General features: G+C 42.3%; 1 protein-coding gene across 3 annotated transcripts in view; it reads right to left on the bottom strand.

Moving 5' to 3' along the window:
• Positions 1 to 25,702, bottom strand: part of Pfkp (phosphofructokinase, platelet) — a 61,946-nt gene that overhangs the window by 26,338 nt on the left and 9,906 nt on the right. For 2 of the 3 annotated variants that reach the window (XM_051194787.1, XM_051194786.1), the window contains exons 2-8: positions 21,507 to 21,580; positions 10,022 to 10,099; positions 7,524 to 7,713; positions 5,715 to 5,880; positions 4,341 to 4,385; positions 3,986 to 4,094; positions 782 to 877 (exon numbers count right to left, since the gene is read on the bottom strand). In XM_051194787.1, the coding sequence (XP_051050744.1) occupies positions 782 to 877; positions 3,986 to 4,094; positions 4,341 to 4,385; positions 5,715 to 5,880; positions 7,524 to 7,713; positions 10,022 to 10,099; positions 21,507 to 21,580 (758 nt within the window). The remainder of the gene's footprint in view (positions 1 to 781; positions 878 to 3,985; positions 4,095 to 4,340; positions 4,386 to 5,714; positions 5,881 to 7,523; positions 7,714 to 10,021; positions 10,100 to 21,506; positions 21,581 to 25,702) is intronic. The other variant, XM_051194788.1, reaches the window with a different exon arrangement.

Here is a 25,702-nt window from a genome sequence, read left to right as displayed (position 1 = left end):
AGGATGGCCAGTTTGAGTCCAGCATGGGCTAATTAGAAAGAATTTTAAAAAAGTAAGAAAGAGAGGGGGAGGGAGGAAGGGGGGAAGGAAGGAAGGAAGGAAGAAAGGAAGGAAGGAAGGAAGGAAGGAAGGAAGGAAGGAAGGAAGGAAGGAAGAAAGAAAGAAAACTTGTAAAACCAGATTATTAATGCCTGTGGGCCCTGACTCAGAGCTGGAACAAGACAGCCTAGTGTATGATTCCTCAGTGATTCTGAGATCCTAGTGATATGTCAAAGTCTTGTAGAGACTGGTAAGCACCAGCCTGAAGGAGTAGAAGAGCAGCAGCCTGCCAGACCCTGCCTTTTCTCAGGGCCATGAGGAATCAGTGACTCACAGCCAACTAGGCAGTTTTATTGATGGGAATGTGATCAGCTGATGCTCCAGGTTAGAAGGAAACTAGAGGGAAAATTGGACATCTCCTTGTCTATCATTCCAAACAGTGAAGCTCTCCCCAGACTGTGCTGGCTGCCAAGTACCTTCAGTACAAAGTCTGCTTAAGGGCCAGTCCTTTCTAACCCAAGAGCATGCTTATCCACTCAACTGTCCTTCCTCTATTGTTACTTATGGAGCCATTAGGACCACAAGACACAAGAAATGCTGGCTGTCCAGAGTTCTTAAGCTTCATGCTCTCCATGCTATAAAAGTTGAGTTAATATTATAAATCTAAGTCCTGTCCATCATGCTGATAACTCTTATGTCCAGCTGGATAGCAGAGCAAAAGTAAGGCTTCACACATGCTTACCTCCTTGATTTTCTCAGAGCTGATTGGTCTATTTTGGCTATCGATTGCTCCTTCAGACACGATGATAATATTCAGCCTCTTTTTTTGGGCACGGTTCTAAGGAAAACAGAAAATTCAAACTCCTAAAATTTATAATCTGTTTTTTAATTAAAACAAACCCAGAGAAATTCATCCTAAATGCCAATAGCTTCTTTCCAGGTAGAAAGCATTGCCTAACTTGAGTGTTTCTCAGTAACCCCCAAAGTAGGTGAAAGGTGCTGTTGTGAGTGTTGAGAGAGTTAGTAGTCTAGGAACATTACAAGTACACATTCGAACTTGGCCCCAGGTAGTTCCAGTTAAGGTGGGGTGTATGGACACACTCTAGTACAATGTCTTATGAACTCACTCTAATACAACACTATCATACATTAGCTCACAAGGTCACTCAAGGCTAAAATAAACCAAAGTGTGCATGGCAACTATATCATGCAGTAGGTTAGCTCATTTTCAATGGATTTGCTTTCTATAAAGTTCCAACCAAAAAATATGATTCCTTAGACAAGGTCAGCGATTAGTGTGTGGGGCCCTGGCTGTGTCTGAAGGGGGCAGCAAGTAACATGCTGATATGGATCCGAGGTATGTGGCACCAAGGCTATATAGAAATAAAGATTTTGCTCTTGTTTATAATTGCTATGAAATGTGCCATACTTTGAACAATATGCTGGTATGAAACACCTTTTTAAAAGTATAAAGCGTTGCTTGAAAAAGTACTGGAAGGACAATTCCGATAAACATGATATGCTAAAGAGGTGTGCTTTAGCCACAAAACACAGTATTCTGAACTGGTTAAAAGACAATGGGATCTGTGACCTGCAAAAATTGCTCTTTTGGTGAAATAATTGCCTTTTAAGCACAAGAACCTGAATTTGATTCCGAGAGCATGTTTTTGTTTTGTTGTTGTTGTTTATGTTTTTTGTTTTTTTTTTTTTTTTTAATGGAGGCAACTAATGGGGCAAGCTTGTAACTCTAGATCTAGGGAAGTGGAGGCAGAAGGTAGATCCCCAGGATTTAACAATCAGTGATTGTCCCCAAAAGGAAAAAGAAAGGTAGGCAGTGTCTGAAGAACAAGACCAAAAGACATTTTCTTGATTGCTAGTTGAGGAAGGAGGGCTATGCCCACTGTGGGCAATGACATCCCTTACATTCCTGAGCAGGTGGGCCTGATCTACATAAGAAACATAGCTGAATATGATTCCGAGGAAGCAAATCAGTAAGCAGCATCCCTCCATGGTGTCTGCGTCAGTTCCAGCCTCCAGGTTCCTGCCTTGAGTTTCTGCCCCAGCTCCACTAGATCATGCCAAAGTATGCTAAAGTAAACCCTTCTCTCCCAAAGTTCATTTTGGTCCAGTGTTTGTTTCACCATGGGAACAGAGAAACAAACTACAATTTCATACATATGTCTACCTGCACACAGGAACATACATACATGGGGAATGCACACACCAACAATGGAATCCTCAGTATTTAAGTAGGAAGAGAGGCATCATGCCACTACAACTTAATGAGGGCTTCCATGTTTATGTCTAGACTGAAATTAATTGATCCACTGACCTTCACAAATCACTAAGAATATAATTTTCCCATGTAAGAGAGGAGCACCTTTGGACAAAGAAAGGTGAGATTATTTGCTATCCTATTAGTGGTACAGCCAATATCCAGGAAAAGGAATTCTGTATACATTTACACTTAAATGAATATTATAAAGATTGTTTCTTAGGCTATGTAATCTCTAAAATGTTGGGTAAACATCTTGCAGTATTGTATTGGTGACCCAAAAAAACTAATGACAGCTACAAAGATATCAAACATTTCTGCCCTAACTCAGCCAAAACTTGCAGGAATAGAAAGCTATGTATCCTGGTCTTGTCTTACTGGAAAACACAGTGTATAAAGTCTAGAGACTATGGAGGTTTTCAGATGGAGTGACATGAAGAAATAGTCTTTAAAGAAAATATCTAGAAACTGAATGACCATTCTGACCACATAGACGGACTGTGTACTTCCTATCAGTCAAATTCCTATAGTCTTCCAGTTCTCTGAATCATTGCCCATGGATCTGTGGCTTGTGACACAATTCACTGAGCAATCAAGCATGAGGCAAGTGGGAAAAAGACATGAGGGGACAAGATATGACTTCTAAGGAAGTAGAGGTGTTCTGTGTGGCGATAATCCAGTCTTTGGGTATTCCCAGTAAATGGGAATACCACCTATCATCTCACCAGGCCAGGCATCTAAGGATATTGCCAATGTCCCCCAGATCAGGCAGCGCCAAAGCAGAGGAAACTCCCTCCCAATGGCAATAGCTGCACTTTGGCCATCCACTATGATATAACTTCAATCAATAGCATTTCACGTAAGATTTTATTTCAGCAAAACCTATCTGGTTCATGACTTGCATTATTTTCCTCCTTGACTGTTACTTGGAAACAAGGTTTTATTGCCCCCCCACCCCTCCAGTCTTTCCTAGACAGCACATATATGCTTGCTGGTTATAAATAAAATTGTCTGTGATATAATGCTTACATAATTTTCTTGTAGAACAATAAGATTGCTTCAAAACTAAGGGAGAGAAGAGTAACATCCTTATTAGTATCTCTGCCCTGAAAGCTATGCATGCTCTTAAGAGGCTCCCCACACACACTGTATTAGGCCTTCATAGGGGGCTATTCACCCTACCCTAATAAGTACTGGGAAAGACAACATAGAACAAACTCCTGACAGGAGAAGAGAGGAGCATGGATAATGAATAAAAGTATTTAGGAAAAAGAAGATCCTAAAAGTCCCCACGCTGTGGAAAGAAATGTCACAACACCTCACCCTATATTGGGGGAGGAGCAATATTTATAATTACAGAGTCCAGTGATGCGGAAGTCTTAAACGGCAAACAAGAGTGTTCTCTGTAAACCTGACTTCATTTAACCACCATGATTTCATCTCATGATGTGAGAGCCACTTGATGAAAGACAGTCAACAGTTCCAACTGTTTCTCCATGGCAACACTGGACAGAGAGAACCATAAAAGAACAGCCTATGCTGGTAGAACCTCAGCAACAGGCTTGACCTCATTTTATGAGCAGTAAGTGTTTAAAAGAAGCCATTCAAATTGGCCACCCTAAAAGGCCTTGCGGATCCTTACTCAAGCAACACATCCTGACTCCCAATTACCTCTGAGAGTTTCAAGCACATGTTTTCTTCCCAGCCTTCCTCAGGAGGAGACTCTGGAAGGAACACCCAGTCGGCACCGCAAGCCAAGGCACTCCCCAAGGCCAAGTAACTGTGTGGGAGAAAGAGTCATTTACTCACAGGGAAGACGGAGCCTGCTTACGAAGCTGGTGGGTGTGCCACCCATGCTCAGAATCAATCAACCTTGGGCAGCTCTGGACCTTGATATCCTGTAGGAGCTTTTTGGAGTTTGTGTAATTGCCCTCTGTTTCAATGCATGATGCACAGCACAATATAGGACACTCACACAGATGCCACTAAGGTTGTACCTGCCAGGATGGTGTCTGCAGATACCTACCCACAGTGTCTCCCCATCACCTCCAGGACGAAGGTCCTCTGGTGGCTGGAAAAGCGGTAAAGGATATATGTTACCACTCAAAGCAAGAAAGTGTATTTACAGCCAAGAGAGACAGAATGCCTTCTTTCTCAACTATGGCTGGCACCAAGCTTCCAAAAGCTGACTCATTTTCTACAAAAAGCAAGCTCTACTGCTAGTGCTTGAGACCTAAGGAGAAATGAGGCTTCAGCAATAACTGCATTTAGGGGTTTTTTGTTTCTTGAAATGTGCTCTCATATATCCCACACTGACCTTGAACTCTCTGTGTAGCCAAGGGTGAGTACACAGAGAGTTCTGATCCTTCTGTCTCCACATCCAAGATGCTAGGACTACAGGCATGCACCATAACCTCCAGCTGTGTGGAACTGGAAATCAAACTGAGGGGCTTTCTGAATGCTAGGCAAGCACAATATGAACTAAATCACATCCTCGGTACTGCTGCTAGTGGCATATTTTACATCCATCACTTGTTCCCTAAGACTCCTTTATACTATTAAGGTGATTTCCTGTGCCTTTTTCTAAGAAGCATTACCCTTGAACTAAGCTGGATTCTTCTTAAAGCCATGGGTTGGTCAGACTCATATCTGTAATCTCAGAACGGGAGAGGCCATGAAGTTGGGAGTTCTAGTCTTAGGAGGGAAAAATAGAGCCACAGGCTGCCTATATCTACATAAGCACATAAGCATGAATGCTACAAACCAGCTCCATCAACACGTGACTGTCTTTCCTTGCAATGGAAAACCCCAATTGCCCTGAGCCATCCTTCCTATCCTGGAGAGATGATGTGATTTTCCAGTGTCACAGAGTTCAGTGGACAGAGGACAGCTCAGAACCAGACATATTTACAAAGGAACTCATGAAGCCCCAGCCTCCTTCAAAAATGCTTGTTCCAGTGTTCCAAGCATCAAGCTACCAACTCACAAAGCAAAAGGCACCTGCCCAACATAGTATTCCACATGATTTAACTGAAAAGGCTTCCAGGGCTCAGTGATGCTCTAGAAAGTTGTTAGTGATGCCTCCTCGTGGGTCTACATCACTGCAGATGAACTGTTAATGTCCTATTCACACTCCAGTTCATCTGTAGCTGAGAGTCCTAAGTGACACTGTAATGTCTCACTCCACCAACAATTGTGCCAAACTCACTAAATCTCTCTTTTGTTATTATGCCATGAAAAGACCCTTGGAGGGAGGGGGCAGGCTTTAGGTATTATCATTATTTCTTTCTGTTTTCTAGTTTCTCTCCCATAAGCACATGGAGAATAACACTAATGTGTTATCTAGGGAATGGGCAGGAGCCAGCAGCAATAACCTATTAGTTTCTGTGAGTCATTTTACCTCTGGGCAGTGGTCATGATGGCATCAATAACTTCAATAATTCGGTGCAGAGCCGAGTCTGTACCAATGGTCATGTCTGTGCCACAGAAGTCATTGTCAATGGAGCCCACCATACCCACCACGTTGAGGTAAGAGTGCTTCTGGGCTGCGTCTTTATCGATCTCCCCTGTATTGGAGACAAGAAGCACACGTCATACCCAGGAGAAGCTGCCATGCTTCCTTGTGCCCCACCAGATGTAAAAGACTATGGCTATGCTATAGATGCCAAGTCTGTTAAGCTGTTTTTTTAATTAATTGCCCCCAGAACCCTCAATCAGCACACTGAAGGAAAGATAAACCAGGGGAAGACAGAAGGAATTACACAAAATATTAATTGGCCCTGGACATCAAGCAAGAACACTGAAGTATAAAAATAAATAAATAAATAAATAAATCTCCAAAGTTTTCAATTTAAGATAAAAACTTTAAAATGTTTGTTAGCAGTAGCTTTGGATGATAATGATTTTCAATGAGGACACATTATAATTTCATAATTAAGTACTTTAGAAATATATTGTCACCTTCATATTGATTTCTTAAAGATGCCTATGGAACTAGTTAGTACCTGTGCACCTAGCACACCTCACAGGATAAATACACTTGGTCTTGTAGCTCTACACAGATGAAATTAGAATAGTTTGGGAGTAGAATTGGGGTGAGGGAGTGTTTCTAGGCCTTTAGCCACGGTCACCAATGGGCTGGTAAATGAAAACATGGAGTAAGATCTCTCTGCTCTATTTCCTTAATAGATTTGTTTGTTTGTTTTTTTTTTTTTTGTTTTGTTTTTTTGTTTTTTTTGTTTTTTTTTTTTTTGAGACAGGTTTCTCTGTGTGGTTTTAGCCACCCTATAACTCCCTCTGTAAACCAGGCTAGGTTCAAATTCACAGAGACAGATTTTGATGGTTTTTTTTTTTTTAAATGAAATTTGAGGACATATGCTTTATCTAAAGCTTCCAATGTTCATGAGCTATTGTTTGAGCAACACATTCTTGCTGGTTATACTTGACATAGGACTGGAATTATATATTAACAGCATTAACGAGATAGCGACAACAATTCACATGGAGTTCTCAGACATCCATTCCTAAACAGCACAACACTGATTTAAAATAAAAATGAGTAAAAGCAGATCAGCATCTTCTAAATAAACTCTTATAACAGCTTAAGTCCGGAACGTCCAGCATAGCAGGGGGAATGCAGCGTAATGGCTGGAAGTGTGGATATTGGCACCCTAGGGCTGGTATGTACCCAGACCATGGTCACAGCTGCTTGGCTTCCTCTGAGTCTCCTCATTTAGAAAATGAGGGTGTACATGAGTGCTGCCATGAGGAGTCCATAGACCGAGGACAGATGGGGCTTGATGTTATTACTGCTCCCATCTGCGATGCCGGTTTAAATCCTGTGCTGCCAAATCCTGAAATAAAACCACAGCCACAATTTGGCTACAGCTGAAAATGAAATGGCACCGGGTGTGGTGGTGCACACCTTTTTAATCCCCAGCATTCAGGAGGCCAGTACATGTGTGTCTACCTATCTCTGTGAGTTCAAGGCCAGTCTGGTCTATATAGTGAGATCATGTCTCAAAAACTAAATTCAAATAAAAAATAAAAGGCTGACTCAAAAGTATGTATGCCCGTGCCAATTATAAGTAACTTTTTAAAGAAGTGTATTCTTTTAAAGAAGGCACTAACACTCCTGAAAAGTGCCGACAGGGAAATGTGAAGCAGGCAACTCAGAGAAAGGCAGCGGAAACAGAAACAGAAACCGTACCATTCTGAACCAGCTCTTCCAGAAGTCCATTCCACTCCTTCCGGAAGATGTTGGCTCCCGTGAGACTTCCGTCCCCACCGATGACGCACAGGTTGGTGATGCCCAAACGCACCAAGTTACAGGCAGCTTTCAGACGCCCTTCCCGGGAGCGAAAGGCTTGGCAACGGGCACTCCCGATGATCGTCCCACCCTGGAGGGGACATAAATCATGCTCAATGACAGGAAGCCCGATCGATCAGCACAGGCATGGATCCACTATTTATGCAGAACGTTCCACGTGTTTTCCTCATTTTCATCTCTGCCATCAGTCAAAGCCTGAGTCCCTCACTTTAGTTCCACCCTGGAAATCCATGAAGAAACACACTAGCCTGATGCCCATGGAAGACTAATGCCAGCCTTCAGCTGAAAGGGACAGCCCAAGTGTCTATAGGGTTACTGCAGCTTGTTTGAGTTAGAGCTGGCCCAAAAGGGGAGGAACTGAACCAGGTACACACAGAAGGAAAGATGTGTCAGCACTCCACTGGATATCAGCCATTACCAGTCCTGCCTCCTGACAGTGATCTGGCTGTCCTATGAGTCAGATCAATGAACCAAAGGAATATAAAAAGTGTATAGTTTCCATGATTTCATTTTAAACTCATAGTCCTGGAGTGACCCTGGAGGACCAGGACTCTATCCAAGGGTGAGAGTTAACCTATGCCTCTCAGTAAACCTGTCATTCACAACCACAATAGCATTTCCTATTTTGCAACCTCTATCACAACAGCAGAATGAGAATGTCCTGTGTTGGTAATGAGTAGAAGTCTTGAAAGCATTATTCTGTCTAATTATGGATAGCCCAAAATGCCCTTCACTGTTTTTTCAGGTATGTAGCAAATCTAATAAATTCCCAAGAGCAATCTCAGAGTCTTTGATACTTTGTTACAGTGCACACCCCCTTAGCACCTTCAGAGTGAATTTACCAAGTTTACTTATATTAAAAAGTATTCAAGTCAGGTGGTGGTGGCAGATGCCTTTAATCCTAGCACACAGGAGATGAGGCAGGCAGATCTCTGAGTGAGTGGTCAGCCTGGTCTATGGAGAAACCCTGTCTCAAAAAATCCCAAGGAGGGGGGAAAAAGTTAAGTAAAAACAAAGGACAAGACAAGATGAGTCAGAAATTAATCCTTAGGTTTTAGGAGCTCAAGCCAAAAATAAAGTTCTTTTTATGGTCTTTTCTTCCTACATCATCTCTTTATTTCTCAACTAATTTGGACCCTTTCTTAATCCAAATGTTCCAGGAGTGTATGAGGCATAAGTTCCCTGGACAGATTTCTTTTAAATTCAAAGCAAGCAACTGTGTTGCCTGAAGTAGCAATTACCTCTTCTTTGTGCACAAGGCAGAAATTAGCTGTGTCTGCTTCAAGCTAGAGCACAGATGAAGTGTCCCTGTTAAATCCACAGCCCTAAGGGCTGCCAGGCACAATCTTCCCCCAGCTTTGTTTTATTCAATGCCAAGGGATATGTAAAAACCCAGTGGGCACAGAGATTTGCCAATGAACATAGCACTAGCAAACCCAAGTAACCTCTACATTCCTCTACTCTTGGGGAAAAAAAAATACCATAAGTAACACAATGAACAGTAGCTGAGGCTGAGGCATACAAGTTTGTATTTCAAGGATACTTCCTGAGTTAAGGTCATGTTGATGTTTTTAAGACTTAATGAAAGGTCCTGTAAGATGACTCAGTGGTTAAAACTACTTGCTGTATAATCATGAGGATTCTGGTCCTCATGTAACAAGCTCCCATGTAACAAACCAGGTATTGTAAAAAATAGCTGACACTCTGGTTCCAAGAGATCCAACATCATTTTCTGTGCACAGGTGCAAACATATGCACGCACACGCGCGCGCGCGCACACACACACACACACACACACACAAAATTAAAAAAGAAAATAATGACCCATATTGTAGATTGAATGGGAAGTATATCCCACAGGCAGTTTTGGTCTAACCCTTGGTCCTCAAGCAGTGATGCTTGGGAAGAATTGTAACTGCTTTGAGACTGGCTGAAGTCCAAGTGAGTTGCTGGGGTAATCTTTGAAGGTGATGACCATCTTGGCTTCTGACCCCAGCTCTCAGTTTCTGATCTGGCAAGGTGTGAGAAGCCATGCAAGAATCTCCCTGTTACAAGCTAGGCCATAAGCAACCCCCTACCCCAACTCAACTACTCAGCCTCTCAGCTACTATATCCACTGAACCATGAACCAAATGAAGGAACTTGGGTTCCTTCAATCAGACAGTTGTCACAGAGACAAGAAAACTATGGTTCACAGTAAGCAATGGGTGTCTTCTGTCTTTATAATTAGTTTAAAACAATGAACTAATTATAATTTATAATTAGCTAGGATGGGAACTCACTTTAGAACTTACTGAGGCTTAAGCATAAAATGTTTTAAATTAAAGTGTTTCAAATTAATCTTAATATAGAAAAACAAAGAGCGGTATGGCACCTACCACTTGCAAAATGCTAGAGACACTCTCCCAGTTGGCTTCAACAATATTGGAGCCTCCATCCACCATGCCTTGGTAACCCTGGGTGAGGAAAAATAAACATCTATTAAAAAGGAGCCATACTTTATTATACATTAATAGACCCACAAACTTATATAAAACAGAAACACATGTGACAATGAACCTAGTTTTCAAAGTGACCATTACTATTAGAAGACAGTGCAATGCAAGTGTTGGCTAAAAGTAGTAAACCATGGTTTAAAAATAAAGAAAGAAAAACTTCCTTCATTTCTACAAAACTTGGAAGAGAAGGAAACAAGCAAGTAGAACAGTAGCCTGAGTGCATGCTGGGTCTATGTCAGATCCTAGTTCCCACTATGATGAAATGGATTCTACCTAGAGAGCCAGTGTCTTCATCCAAATTCACAAGCTTCTCAGCCAGAAAGAAAACAGAGAAAGGTGTAGCCAGAGCCAAAGCCATACTCAGGAGCACTCTCAAAAGACCAGGACAGGGAGTCACTGAAGAGCTTTGACACAATGTAACATGAGGACTGGCCAAGCTCCCACAAAACAGACCATTGCAATAAGGTCTGGCATTCAATGGTAGGATAAAATAAGAGGGCTAAGGAGAGAAGATGGCCACAGCTTATACACTGGAGAAGAGAACAAGCCCTGTCTTGTTCCTGATTTTAGTGGAATTGCTTTCAGTTTCTCCATTTAATTTGATGTTGGCTGTAGGCGTGCTACAAATTGCCTTTATTATGTGTAGGTATGTCCCTTGTATCCCTGATCTTTCCAAGAGTTTTATCATGAAGGGATGTTGGATTTTGTCAAAGGCTTTTTCAGCATCTAATGAGATGATCATGTATGCGTGTGTGTTTCAGTTGGGCCATTCCTGCATCTATGGGATAAAGCCTACTCGAGCATGGTGGGTGATCTTTTTGATGTACTCTTGGACTTGGTTTGCATGAGGTTTTTCATCTATGTCCACAGGGGAAATGGTCTGTAATTCTCTTCCTTGCACCTTTTCCTGGTTTGTGTAACTCTGGTCTCATAAAATGAATTTGGCAATGTTTCTTCTGGAATATCTGGAAGTCAAAAGCATCCTGAGACTGTCTCAGAGCTGGATTCGGTAAATGTTTTGTAGCATCACAGTCCACAGTAATCTTGCAGCATCCACACTGACAGAACTGCTTCCCAACCACTACAGGCTGTTTTACTATTTAATTATGCCACACAGTGAACAAAAATGTTCCCTTTCCTCTTATTGTTTTAATTTAAAGATTATATTTTGTTTGTTTGTTGATACAAAGGCCAATACAGCTCATATTGGTCTTGAACTTTCTGTGCAGCTGAGAATGACCTTCAACCTCTGATGTTTCTACCCCTAGCCCCCAAGTACTGGGGGTTAGAGGCGTGCCCTGCACTGGCACACCCAGTTTTATTTGCTGCTAGAGACTGAATTCAGGGCTTCCTATGTGCTAGCCCAGCCCCAAATAACGATGCGATACTTTAAATTTTGTTTGTTTGTTTTTACAAAGAATTTTTCTACTTTAGAAAACAAGGAAAATGTTCTACAAGCCTTAACCCAATTAAAAGTACTTGGGGACAATAATTTAAATATTTTGCATAGTCTAGCTATGTATGGTGAAGGAAGCAATTTTAAAAAATGAAATTAGAATGACTCAATTACTATTGCATTTGAAGCTTCCACTCCACCGTACACGTGGTGACTTGCTAGGAAATGACTCATTCTTTAGTTTGCAAAGTCATTGTGCTCACATCACAGCAGAAAAATAGCTGCCACCTGCAGTTTTAAGCTGCTTCTTACTAAAAAGAAGAGATTACCAAATTAGAACTAATGTATTATCATGTGGAAAGTTAGATCATTTTTTTCTCTATTGAAACAGAAGGCAAAATACAAATGTAGCCAAAGCATTTTCTAAAATTCCATTTTGTACTCTAGCTTCAAAGCCAGTTTTATGACTCACCTAAGAAAAGCAAACCACTGAACCTTTTAAAGTCACACTAAATTCTTAACCAAGGAAATGCTACCAGCTTTGTTTACTTTACTTTGGAGAATAAAACTAAGAGACCCCTGGCTGGCTCTTTTAGACCCAGCCTCCACCAAAACTTCTCTTATTAGGTCATTCACTCCCATGAAAACACAGGTCACTGGCTCTCAATTATAGTGAACATTGCCAGACTGGTTATCAGTGGCTCCAACTGATCCTGAAGGAATGCAGTGCTATATTTAGGGGACCTTGTGGCTACCATGTTTAGTTACTCCTCAAAAAACAAAGTACCACCCGGCCCACTCACAGGTAGTTTTGAAAATGATCTTTTTTTTTTTTTTTTCCAAAATAAAAAGGCCATATGGGAAATTACTATCTCATATTAAACTGGACCTTTTTCTTATTGTTGGATAGATCTATGGTCAGTTTCATCTCATCTACAGGGTACTGTTTTAATATGAATTCCTGGATTTCTCTACAAAAAAAAACAAAACAAAAACAAATAAACAAAAACCTTGCAGGTAGGCATGTAGAGAGGTTCCAGGTGGTTATCTAGTTTTATATTCTATGAATGTTTATATTAGTAAATATTTATATTAGTAAAACTCATTGATCAAAACTAGCTGATCACCAAAAAAAAAAAAAAAAAAGGAGACAAAACAAAAGCTCTCTATGTCTACGGATTTCTTTCCTTCTTTTTGGTTTGAGACAGGGTTTTTCTGTGTAGCCCTGGCTGTCATGGTACTAGCTCTGTAAACCAGGCTAGCCTTGAACTCACAGAGACCCACCTGCCTCTGCTTCCTGAGTACTGGGATTAAAAGTGTACATCACCACTGCCCATCATTTTTCTTTATTTTTAAGATTTTGTTCTATTTTTATGTGTGTGTGTGTATCATATGTGTACAGGTACTCTTATAAGCCAGAAGATGGCATCAGATCTCTTGCATCTGGAGTTAAGAGCAGTTGGGAACCTACTGGAGTAGGTGTTAGGAACTGAACCGCAACCCTCTGTAAGAGTAGAGTAGCAAGAACTATGTGAGTTTTTTTTTTAATTTAAATACATATAAGTTACAATTTCTTCATTTTCCTCCTTCCTCTTCCTCCTTCCAACCTTTCCCATACACCCCTTCTATTGTTTTCTAGATGTCTGTATGTGTGTGTATGTCTATGAATATCCTTAAATATATAAATATAACCTGCTTAACCTCTATATACTAGTGTGTATATGATTTCAATAGGCATGCTACCACAAAAGAGAGAAATCTAATAAGACCAGAACCCTACACAAAGAACTATATATAGACAACTAAGGAGTGCTGAAAGTAGATGTAGTCTTCCCCAGGGAAGAGCTCCCAAACTGGTTATCCAATACCATGTGGTCAGTCCTGAAATCCTGCACATACAAGCAAGTACTGGCCATCTCTCTAGCCCCACCCTCATTTTCTTCCAAGACAAGATCTCACTCTGCAGCCCAAACTTGTCTGGAGGCCAAGCTGGCCTCAGATTCCTGGGTATCTTCCTGTCTCAGCTTCTGACCAATGGAATTATAGATTACTACTCCAGGGTTACCCCCAGTGATTTTTCAAATTCAGGGCCTTGGCTTGATTTTGCCCACAGGAAAGGCACTTGCAGAACCTGAGAATGTACAGTGTTTCCTTCCCGGACCTGGAGAGCTCTGATCACGTCTCTCCCAAAGCTCTGAACTAAAGAACTTTACAGTCATCCCATTTTAAAAAATGTGCTCAGTGAGTTAATTACTTCATGGAAAATTCCTATAGAAAAAGAAGCACAGAACTTGTTCTTGCTAAGGCTGGGTCAGCTCTGAAACAGGTTAGAACATGGCAAACCATTGTATAGTCCTGTACCTGGAGCTGAGAAACACCTAATACACTGATTGATCCCCTGGCATTAGCCAAAGTTAACAGTGAACAATTCCAAGAACACTATAAACCTAACTGTCACAGCAAGAGGGAGGCAGGTCAGCCTTCCTACAGGATAACAGTCAACTCTACACCAATGTTCTCAGTGGGAACTCACTCAGCCTCACTGTGACTACCATGGTGACAATGGAGATGGCAATAGTGAGTGGAGAGAGTCCATCCTCTTTTGTAATTTAACAATGTTGTAAGTTTAAACTGTCTGAAACTGTGGTCATGACATTGATGGCTGTAGGGATTATCTGGTCAGAAATGGAATGTAAATTGAATGTAAGACCCAGCATAGCTTTAGCAATAATTATCATGACCCAAGACATACTGTAAAGTGTTCCCGTGAAAGGAGCAAACACTGATCATATGAATTGGCCTCTAAATCAGTGTAAGTCAACCAGTGTAGTTAAGAGTCATGCATGTTAGTACAGTGTGCTGTTGAACAGCCTACAGGAGACAGCATGTGGTGATGCAACACAACTCCACCCTCAAATGCCACTGCTATTAGTCTTAGGCAGATATAGTGGTTGACTAGTTTGGGTATTCAGGAAGTTCAAATGCACGCAAACAGTTATGTTAAAAATTCTAGTGATGTGCTTAAATGACATGGGGGGTAGCATTGCTTGAATTTTGAAACTTTGGTGGGGAAAGTAGAAGCCAGCATCAGAAGAGAAAGAGTGGTGTTTGATGACAGCAATGAACAACCAAGAGTTGTTCAAAAAAAGTCAGCACTAATACTGTGGCCTGTTTTCAAGTCAAGGAATCTTCACAGCTGGCACTGTCCAAGCATCTCAAGAGGGAAAGTATGATCCAGATTACAGCACGTGACAAGAACTCACACTTCAGCATAAAAAAGAGCAGAGGCTAGACCAGGGTTTCATGGATTTTTCTATCACAGCTTAGCATTTCTCACTTTTAAACACCAGGGGTTGGGAGAGCATTCTTTCTGGGAACAAGAGTCATCATTCCTTTAGCAAAGGCAGGGGTGTGAAGAAATATCTGTCAGGAAGGAAAAAAAAAAATGCTGCCAACCAACTTGTTACCCTACAACCTTCTTTCCTTTAATACCCTGGGCTTTTATATTTCTATTTTATGATTTCTTTTGGGGACAGTCTCCTACATCCCAGAACAACCTGGAACTTGGAGGATGCCCTTAGCTCTTGTTGTTCCTACCTCCACCTCCCAAATGCTGGGATCACAGGGACTCTTCCAAGTGTGCTGTGTTGGGTACCAAAGGTCAAGCTTGATAGCTTGATGCATTCTACCACCTGTGCCACATTCCAACCCCAAACTGCCTTTACCAGAATATTAAGTCAGGCTATAGTGCTCAGGGCCTGAAACAGGAGAAGCCAAAATGACAGTCTGGTGGAAACCAGAAATAGACATGTCAACTGGAGATGACAAGGACAGCAGAGACCCTCAGGCCTCTGGAGCCACAGGGAAGGTGACAAAGGTATCATTTGGGTAGATCTGAGAGGACATGGCAGTATCAATTCTCCTCTTCCTTGTTTCTTTACATCTAACACATTTCCAATTTGGAATTAAAATTTAGAATAACAAGAAGATTAGCTGCTAAAAAGGTAAGAATTCTGGCCTTTGTTCACAGTAAGGACTGAGATATGAGCTTGGACAGCATTTATAAATGGCTGCCCATGTACAATATCAAACTTTTAAATCCTTTATTATTTAAAGACAAAAGACATTAAGGTTACCTTTTTTTGCAAAGATCTCTAGGAATGGTTCTTTTAAAACCTGGAGGAAACCTTTAACAATAGGACAATAAACCCATATACTAAACTAAAAAAAACGAGAAGCCTGTCTTCTTCAGCCATGATGGGAGGGACAGGTTTAATTTCACTTTATCCCATCTTAGGTTTGACCCACCTAATCCAGGGCAGCCTGCTTTGGGTATAATCTTCCCTGTCACTACTGAGGAACTATGGCTTTCTGTGGGCTGTTAAGGAAAGAACCCACTTAAGAACAGTTAAAAAAGAAAGTAATGAATAATTAGCTCACTACATAGAAGAAAAAAAAAAAAAAAAAAAACTGGGTTAACCCACCAACCAACCCTTCCCATCTCTCCTGGATTGGAGCCTAAGGGCTCCATATGCATTCCACGTAGGCCTGACCCAGATCTACAAGCCTTCAAATAGCAGTTAGACAAAAGAGCTCAGCCTAAGCAGGCGCCAGGCTTTTGCCACAAATACCAGAGTTTTCAGGTTCATACATTTTTCACACATTTTCAGAAGAAATGGGGGAAAGGGGAAAGAGGAGCAGGAGGATGAGGATGAGGATGAAGATGAGGAGGGGAGTAGGACAAAGGAGGAGAAACAGGAGGAGAGAGTAAAGGAAGGGAAGGAGAACCCATTGTTTAATTAATACTAATCCTTTAACTGTTCTAAGCTGCTGGTAACACTGAAAGTTCTAGACAAACTGAGAAACAAGAGTATACAAGAACAATCATGCTATTATGAATCACTAAATGAGGCTTAAAAACATAATACCGGGCACCTTTTAAATTCAAGTCAAATAGGTTGAGAATAGCAGTCCCTAATGAGAGGGATTGTGCCTCCAGGGAACAGTACCAGCTGGAGACAATCTTTAAGGGAAGATTAAGACAATGATTAAGGGAAGGGGTGCCTCTGGCAACTAGTGGGTACAGTTCTATAATATGCAGAACTCCCATTCCCCACCCCTGATAACCCATCCCAAACTCAAAGTGCTAAGTGAGGTTAATAAAGAAGCCTGAATATTAGACAACTCATGATTCCCAGAAAGCCCAGGAGTACACTTCAGTCCCATGCCTCAGTTCTGTGCCTGGCCACAAACTAATGGAGTCAAAGGCAAGCGTGTCTTCTTATCCTGCAACCAGCCAGCAAACAGACCCTTTAGGGTTAGTACTCAAAGCTCTTCCACACATTTTTTACCAGTGAGGGAGAGACAGAAGATTTCTGTTTTCGTCCTCCTTTTCTATTTTTCCCCCTACCCTCATCCCACCCCCCAACCCCCAATTCTTTTTCTCTTAGGGGTTCTGAGGCAAGATTTTATGTAGCGCAGGGTGGCTTGGAACTCACTAGGTAATCAAGGATGACTCTGAACTCCTGAAGCTTTCCTGTCCCCATCATACCCAGCACAAAAATTACTCCCATAGCTCAAATGAGGACACAGGGTCAAAGGGTTACTCTTTCATTCCCAGGCACTGGCTGCCTGTTGGAGATACACAATCCCTTACCTAATCCCTGGAAGAGGTATGCTAGGATTCTTGCATTCTCAAAAGCAATGTGGGTAAGACCACAAATGTGACCTGAGGTGATCAGGGACTCAGTGGAGGCCATCCCTGTAGGTGTCAGTTTCTAGACTAAAAGGTACAGCCCTCACACCAGGCAGACTGAGCTGGGATTATACTCAGCTTTGTTTTAGGGCATCAGGACTTTGCTGTCAAGCAAGTGAGGTGAAATCTTAGATTTCCCAGTTCTTTTTGGATTTTAAAATTACAGAAGCAGAAGTTTTACATCTATACTCCCAATTGATTTAACTACAGTAATACTTATTGCTACTAAAGAAAGAATCTTAGATTTGTACCAAGGCCTACAGCATCACTGGCCTCTCTTTTATACCGAGGCTTCCAGCTCCTTAGACTGGACATCTACTCATTTCCTCCATCTCACCAGCCAGAGGGAGCCTATGAGTGTGTAGGGCAATCTAATAAGCTCTGTCTTATAATTACATATTGTTGGTTCTGCTTCTCTAGAGAACTCTAAAAACAATAGTGTAGAGCATGAATCTGGTGAACTTCAAAGATCAAAAGGCTTTCATTGTAGGACCATAAGATGCTCTCCCTAACAGCTCTTTAATTTGTAAATGTGCAGAATTTGGTAGACACAGGTCTGGAGATAGCTAGTTATCAGCAGAACTCAGATAATCATAAGACAGGATGAGAATAAAGGACAGACACCCAATGCACAACAATTTCACAAAGGGAAGCATCTGAGAAAGCACTAGGGCTTTAATCAATCTCTAGCACAGGTTAAAACCTCACACAGCCAACATGTCATCGCCAACTAACTTCCCCAGCTAACACTCAAAACAGAGTGGGTTCTGATGTAATTTGTCCTGTGTGCTGCCAATTGTGTTGCCTTTATTGGCCGATGAATAAAGCTGTTTTGGCCTATGGCAGGGCAGAATATAACTAGGCAGGAAATCCAAACAGAGATACTGACAGTAAGAAGGTGGAGTCAGGGAGAGGCTATGTTGCTGCCAAAAGGATAAGAACATTACCAGTAAGTCACAGCCACATGGTGATATATAGATTAGTAAAAATGGGTTTATTTCATTGTGAGAGCTAGTCAGAAATATGTCTGAGCCATTGGCCAAACAATTTTAATCAATATTAAGCCTCTGAGTGTTTATTCTGGAACTGGCAGGTGGATGGGAGAGAAACCTCCATTTTGCATGGCTCTTCAGGAATAGTAGGCTTCTCAACATTATTTGACCTGACACATGTGGCCAACTGATTTTTCAAGGTTAAGGGCTTCCTCATTGGGTTTAAAATGTATTAGGCAGGATCCTGTATCTACCATCTGGATGTCAGGAACAACCTTCCCTCTAATAATGAGATCATCAAAAATGTCTCCAAGAAAAGGTAAATGTCCTTGGGTCTAAGTCACCCCCAGCTAGGCTTGGGAGTTGCAGGGCTGAGCTCTTTCTGGCCCTGCAAAGGACGCTGAGAACACTAACTGTTGGGTGGAGGATTCAGTTTGACTATGAAATAACAGAAGTAACTTCCCCCTTAACCTCATACACCATCCAGAGCCACCAGCAAGATCAAAGCAGTGACTCATGGGGAACTTTCTCCTTTCGTAGGTGCTAAGCAGCATGCGGAAAGAGCAAAGAACACTGGCTGTGGCCTGTGTGCAAATCACACGGGCTCCTGGGAGAGCATTCTATAGACTTGAAGTTGCTAGCAAATTTGAAACTGCTGCTAATTTTAACAAGAAACCTCATCTGGATCTGCTCCAACCCCAAAGAGCTCATTAAAGCCACATTTGCTAATTAGGAACTGCTCTCAGATCAGAATGCATAGTTCTTTCTCAAGGCTCAAGGCAGGAGAGAGCAGCAGAGAGGGTGGGGGAGGGGGGAGAGAACCTACCTCTGTGTTCACATGCAAGCTCTGAAATGGAATAAAAAGAACAATGGAAAGATCCAGGTGAAACATGGTGGTGACCCTTGAAGCCCAATGGATAAATCAGTGTCCTCCCTCCGGAGACCCTGACACACAAATGCAAACTCTAAGGCAAGGAGGAAGAGGAGAAGGAGGAGGGCTCATGTTCTGTGTAGCAATGATCCTAATGTGCACTGATACTGACACCTCATGGAGCAGAGCAAGGGATGGCAAGATCAGGATCGGAGGCCCAGGCATGGAAATTCACAAGGAGATTTTGGCCTTCACATGCTCCAAACAGTAAATATTAAAACAGCCTGAATGGACCAAGGGTTAGAACTATTGTTTTCAGCCTGCCCAAATGTAATAAACAAATACCACACAGGCACAGATTTTGCAAAGCAAATTAAAACACAAAGGTCAGGGAAACCTTTTCCAAGCAAACGATAAACACATGAGCAAAGGAATATAGGTGCAATATTTCACAAAATGAAAGATGCTTTCGTAAGCACCAATGTGGTAGTTTGAATGTAATTGGCCCTGGTATTCTCAGAGAGAGTGGTACAATTAGGAGGAGTGGCCTAGTTGTAGTAGGTGTGGAGTTATTGAAGCAACTATGTCATTGTGGGGGTGAACTTTGAGTGCTCAAAATAAGCCCAGTGTCACAGTCTACTTCCTGTTGCCTGCATATCAAGATCTGCACAGTGATTCTCTCCACCATGATGATAATGGACTGCACCCCTGAAAATCTAAGCCACCCTAATTAAATGCTTCTCCTTATAAGAGTTGCCATGATCATATAATGGTGGTTCTTCATAGTAGCAGAAACCCTAAGACAACCAACTAGCAGCATTCAGAGCCCTGTCTGCAGGGATCTGATGTGACCTCTTCTGGAATGGGTGGGGTTGAGAATTAGGGTTGGAGGGCTTTCAGAAAATGCTTCTCTTCAGCCAGAGGTATCCATTACAATGGTCCTGGCTTTTAACTGATTGATGCTACTATCTACAGACCAATGTTGTGACATTAACACTGACCCCCTAAGCATCTAGACCAAGTCTCCAGTCTCTGCCTCCAACCTTGTCATAGGACTAATGGGATTACAGATGTGTGTGACCACAGTGGCTTCTATAAGGCTTCTGTAGATTCACAGTCAGGTCCTGAAACTTCTATACAAGCTCTTACCCAACAGACCCATCTTCTCAACCCTGAACTGATCATCTAGAAAACAATCCTTTCCCATTTTAGCTGCATTTTACAGATGTAAAACCAAAATAAGCTGGGTGGTGGTGATACATGCCTTTAATCCCAGCATTTGGGAGGCAGAAAGAGGCAGACCTCTGTGAGTTCAAGGCTAGCCTGGTCCTGGTCTACAAAGTGAGTTCCAGAACAAAGCTACAGAGAAACTCTGTCTCAAAAAAAAAAAAAAAAAAAAAAAAAAAAAAAAAAAAAAAAAAAAAGAAAAGAAAAGAAAAGAAGAAAGAAACAAAAAAGAAAAAAAAAAACAACAAAAATGCTTTCTCTCATACTTCTGAAAATAAAGTGGCTTAATATATATCGATTGGTTCCTCTACACATACTACATATTTCCTAAGTTGCCAGGACCTCAACAAGAGACAAAGAGCAGTTTCAGTTTACTTAGTAATTGTCACTTAAGTTTTAGTAGAACACAGGACATAATAGATTTCATTATGGCATTTTCACACATATTTCTTCTCATTCATTCTCTTCTTTCCCTCCTATCCTCTTACACCTCCCCCTTGCTATGCCCCTCCCATTATCTCCTCTCTGTCCTCAAATCATTTTATCACCTTCTTTTCCCTCTTTCTTCTACCCCTTTAGGTTTTCTTCCTGCCACAGTCTCCTTCCTAGTTTCATATCACACACACACACACACACACACACACACACACACACACATTAAAATCTAAGATCGGCAGGACAGCAAATGTGTTTGTCTTTCTGAGTCTAGTCTATTTTGCTTAACATGATAATTCCAGTTGCATCCATTTCCAGGCAAATGCATGACATCATTTTTATTTTTGCACTAATAAAATTCCATTTATCCCACAGACTTGAGGCTGTGAAGCTAAAACATGAGCAGACACCAGAGAGTGGCCTCAGCTTCATATTAATGATGGGAAGCTCGAAGTGGCTATCTTTCCATTTCTCATATTATACTTTGACATCAGATCACAGTTAACACAGTCAGTATCATTAATCCTGCAATCAAGGCCAGGAAATTGATACCAGCATGACTTTTGTGCCGTCTTATCTCATTTCCCCCCTCACTTCTGGTGCTCAGCCAAGGCAGGCAGCAGGAGTAAAAGACCTGTGAGCTCAGGGCTCTGAGTCAGAGAAAACACAAATGGGAAGCAAGCACTGACCTCATATACAAAGTACACTTTGGCCCCCACGTATATTCCCATGCGCACCACAGCACGGACAGCAGCGTTCATACCTGTGGAAGGAATGGGAGGAGGTGTCAGTAGAGAGCTTGAGGGTAGCCTGTGCTTCTGTTTCCTCCTGAGACAGGACTATGACCCATACCTCAAGGATAGTGAATACAAACAACAATTGGAAATGAGAGTACCCGGCAAATGGGGGTCCACCTAAAATTGGGTTCACATTATAAAAGAGCCGAGGATGTAAGGAGTAAGATTTTTCCGCCCGCCGCCTGGTCTTGTTCAGAATACCACTGCTCAATTTGCAGTAGATTTTCCTCTTTTTGAGTCTAGCTTGAGGCTAGGTAGAGTTCCCAACTCCTTAGCCTCTTGAGTGCTCTGATGACAGATGTGCGCCCTGCCATTCAAAATTTTAGGCAATTCCAGATATCACTAAAGAAAATTTGATAGCCTAATTCAAAGAAATTAATTGTGAAGTGGGCAATGGGTCTGTGGCTTGAGAAGTAGGATAGTTATTTCAACCCTACCTATCAGTGAGATTAAAAGAAATAGGCAATGGGCCAGGCAGTGGTCACATGGCTTTAATCCCAGCACTTGGGAGGCAGAGGCAGGAGGATCTCTTGGAGTTCAAGGTCAGCCTGATCTACAGAGCAAGTTTCAAGACAGGATCCAAAGCTACACAGCTACACAGAGAAACCCTGTCTTGAGAAAAAACGTTAACAAACAAGCAAACAAATAAATAAATAAATAATGGGCAATGGTCTTAACTACAAAACAAATCATGGCATGTCTGTTAGAAGAGAAGGTAAAACAACCCAGCCTACTAGAAATCTCCATACTTCCTCAAGATAGACCGGGAACATTTTTCACACTTAATGGGAAAACAGCAGTGTACAATGTTTTAGAATACAAGGCCAGAAGCTCAAGTTTACTTTCCACAGAGGTAACAGTTCTGGAAGCTAAAAGCTTGCTTTTGTAGCCTGCCAGTGGCATCACACTTGGAGAACCTTGTCCCATCTTAGCTTAGACTTGAAGGCCCAGCAGGAGAAGAGGACAAGCAGGAGTAACCATGGCAAGAGAGGATGTAGTCCTCAGCCTCAGAATGAAGAGCAACTGAGCTTTCAGCCGGGTTCCTCCCAGGCTACTATTCTCTCCAAATCTCCCGTCTTGTATTTTGAAATTGGGAAACAAACATCAAAAGTAGGCATGCTACAATGCTGAGGGGTGACAAGTGGCATCCTTAAATAAGTACAAAAATAAAATAGGCACTGGGACAGTGGCTCCATCCATAGTGTTTGCCTCACAGCACAAAGACCTGAGTTCTGATCCTTGCCAGCCATGTAAAAAGCCAACCACAGCAGTGTGCGTGTACTCCTGAAGAGATGAAGGCAGGAGGATTGCTGTGACTTGGGGGCTAACTATCCTTTCCAAGTCAATGAGCTCCAGATTCAGTAACAGACCCTGTCTCAAAAAGAAGGTGGAGAACAATTAAAGAAGGCACTCCACCTCTGACCTCTGGCCTCCAAGAAATGGGTGCATGTCCATACATTTCCTTCACTTTCACTTCTGCAAATCTCTTAGAAATATACACATGCCTTTATAGTGTAAACCCACAGTCTCAATTTTGCTTTCCATTGAAGTCTTATTTTAGAAGCTAAAGACTTAATTTGGGTACTACCCTTTGGCATAAGAGCTGAAGAATCCTGTATCATTGACTTTAGCTCTTAAGTAAGACCCCCTACCCCTTAGAATACTTGGTAAGGCACATAACGGCTGTCCTACAGAGTCTCACCCTTGTTCTTGAACTCAAAAATCTTTGAAGAATTTTCTGCCAAGAGAATGACTATTTTTGCTAAGGTGTACATAAACACATATGCCAAGCTTCTCCTCTGAAAGGGTCTATGGGAAGGATAACCAAACTAGCATGGGGGAGGGAGGAACACCTGGCCATATCCTGAGGATTCTCCTACTAGTTGGTGACAGTGAGACATCCCTGTGACATCTGTGGAACATCCCCACCCATACTCTCCCCCTCCCCCCAGCCCTTCTTTAATTAACTTCCTAGTTCTGCTTCTCCAGTCTCCCTCTTTCCCTGCCAGACACAGCTGTCCACCCCTCTGTATTCACAGCTATGTGTGACTAACCCCTGCATCTCTCCATGGGAAGGGTGAGCTGTGTGTCTGCCCTTCCATTTTAGCTGCATGGATAAAAGCAGCACTTCTTGCTTCCTGCAGAATGGCTGTGGTTCTGGGGCTTTGTCCTCCACTTGTAATCAATAGACCACTAGGTAGCTGAACTGTACAAACCCTGGAAAATGGGTTGATGCAGAACCCCAAGGAATGATGCCCTGTACCCTTTTGTTCATCTCCTCTCTGAAGATTTCATTTCCACGAGTGTTTGTTGTTGTTTTGTTGTTATTGTTGTCCCCCCCCAACACCCCACCCCCGCAGAAACATGATCTCATGAACAACCTTGATGGTTTGAAAAATGTGTGTGTAAAAGAAGAGTCTGAAGGATGCTGAAGGCTGGGGCTGATGAGAAAAAGAGAAAGCTGAGTGCTATAGAGAGTGACAGGAATCTGGTCCATACCAGGATTGAAAAGAAACACGAAACCACTTGCCCCTGCAGAGATTATCATGATGACCTCTAACTCCCCAGGAAAGAGGTGTGACTGCTCTCCAGCAGCTGACCCTAGGCACAAGGCAGGCTGAGGCAGCTGTAGGCTGCCTCAGGAGTTTCCTGGGTACTGGCTGAGAGTGTGCATTCCTCCCATGCTCATGCCAGCCACAGAAGGAAGAGGCGCAGCCCTATGTCCTGGAGGCTTTCAGTCACTAGCAAACTAGTCTTAAAATGTTAAACACTAGGGATCCAACCCGTCCTTGAGTGGGATTGCCTTAACTGCCTCAAAGGCAGCACTTTTTTACTCCCCAAACAGGGAAAGTGCTGGCATGGACTGAAACCTCCTAGGGAAGCCTGCTGAGGCCCTGACACCTCTCTGGAGGAATGAGAAAGCCAGGGCTTGGAAGGCCCAGCAGGGTGTAACAAAACTAATTAAATGAGAAGGTGCGATTTAAGCTTCCCTTGTGCTTTAGGAAGGCAAGTTTCAGAAGACTGCCTAACTGGGCCAGATTCCCAGCCAACTGCTACAGAGATTTTAGGCTCTGCTTTTGAAGGAATGCAGTCAGAGTGAGATGAACCCCAGGAAGGTTCTGGAAGAGGTGAACAGGGCTCAAGGAGGAAACAAAGAAACCAATATGTAGACATGTATCCTTACAACTTGCGGGTTATAGTCTCCTAGGTGAACATCTGTGTTTCCTCATTTTGCTTAGGGCTGTCCTTGTCCTCAACCACCTGGTCATTTGGGACAAAGAGCAGATTCAAGAGTTTCCACTTACACTCAGCCTACTGTTTTTCCCAGAACAGTTACAGCATAGTCCTCATTCAATCATTTGTTTAGGTTTTATGGTCTGACCAGGACTCAAAACAACCTTCCTGAGTGTTTCCACCTTGGAAATGTCATCTTCCTACCAAGCAATAATCGCAGTGTTTGGAAAGAAATCTAATCCCAGCCCAGTCCTCCTCCAAAGGTTTAGAACAGGCATTAAGATAATCTAAGGAGACACTGTTGTCCCTCCCTGTGTCTATTTGACTACTGAAACAATGAACCCCCTAAGGAACTGGATTTTCCCCCCAGGAATTTCATGCTGGGAAAAGGAAAGGGCTGGAGCTTAGTGCCAGACAGAGTGAGGCTTTCTCTTAAAAGAAGATGCATATAGTTATGAGAAATTGTCAGAATACCTTGCAAGTAGCTGGGCTTGGTGGCACACACCTTTAAACTCCAGCATTTTGGAGGCAGAAGGAGTGTGGATCTTTGTGAGTTCAAGGTCTGCCTGGTCTACAAAGTAAGTTCCAGGACAGCCAGGACTAACAGAGAAACCCTGCCTTGAAGATCTTTAATAAAATAAAATAAAACACCTTGCCGGACAGACTGTAGCCTTGACAGTGGTAAGTCACTGATGGTCACCAGGACTTTAACTCTTGACTTCAAATTCACCTAAACCCCGAAGGTTTCAGGACCTGGACAATAGACTTGGGGTAAGGTGGGGCAGTTTATGAACATTTTGTTTCTCTTCTCTGGTGTGGTCACTGAGTAAATCTCCTTTTTCTGCTTTTCACTA

This window comes from Phodopus roborovskii, unplaced genomic scaffold, assembly GCF_943737965.1.
Source record: "Phodopus roborovskii unplaced genomic scaffold, PHOROB, whole genome shotgun sequence".
Taxonomy (NCBI): domain Eukaryota; kingdom Metazoa; phylum Chordata; class Mammalia; order Rodentia; family Cricetidae; genus Phodopus; species Phodopus roborovskii.
Note: the sequence above shows the minus strand (reverse complement) of the source record. Positions and strands in the feature narration are given on the sequence as shown.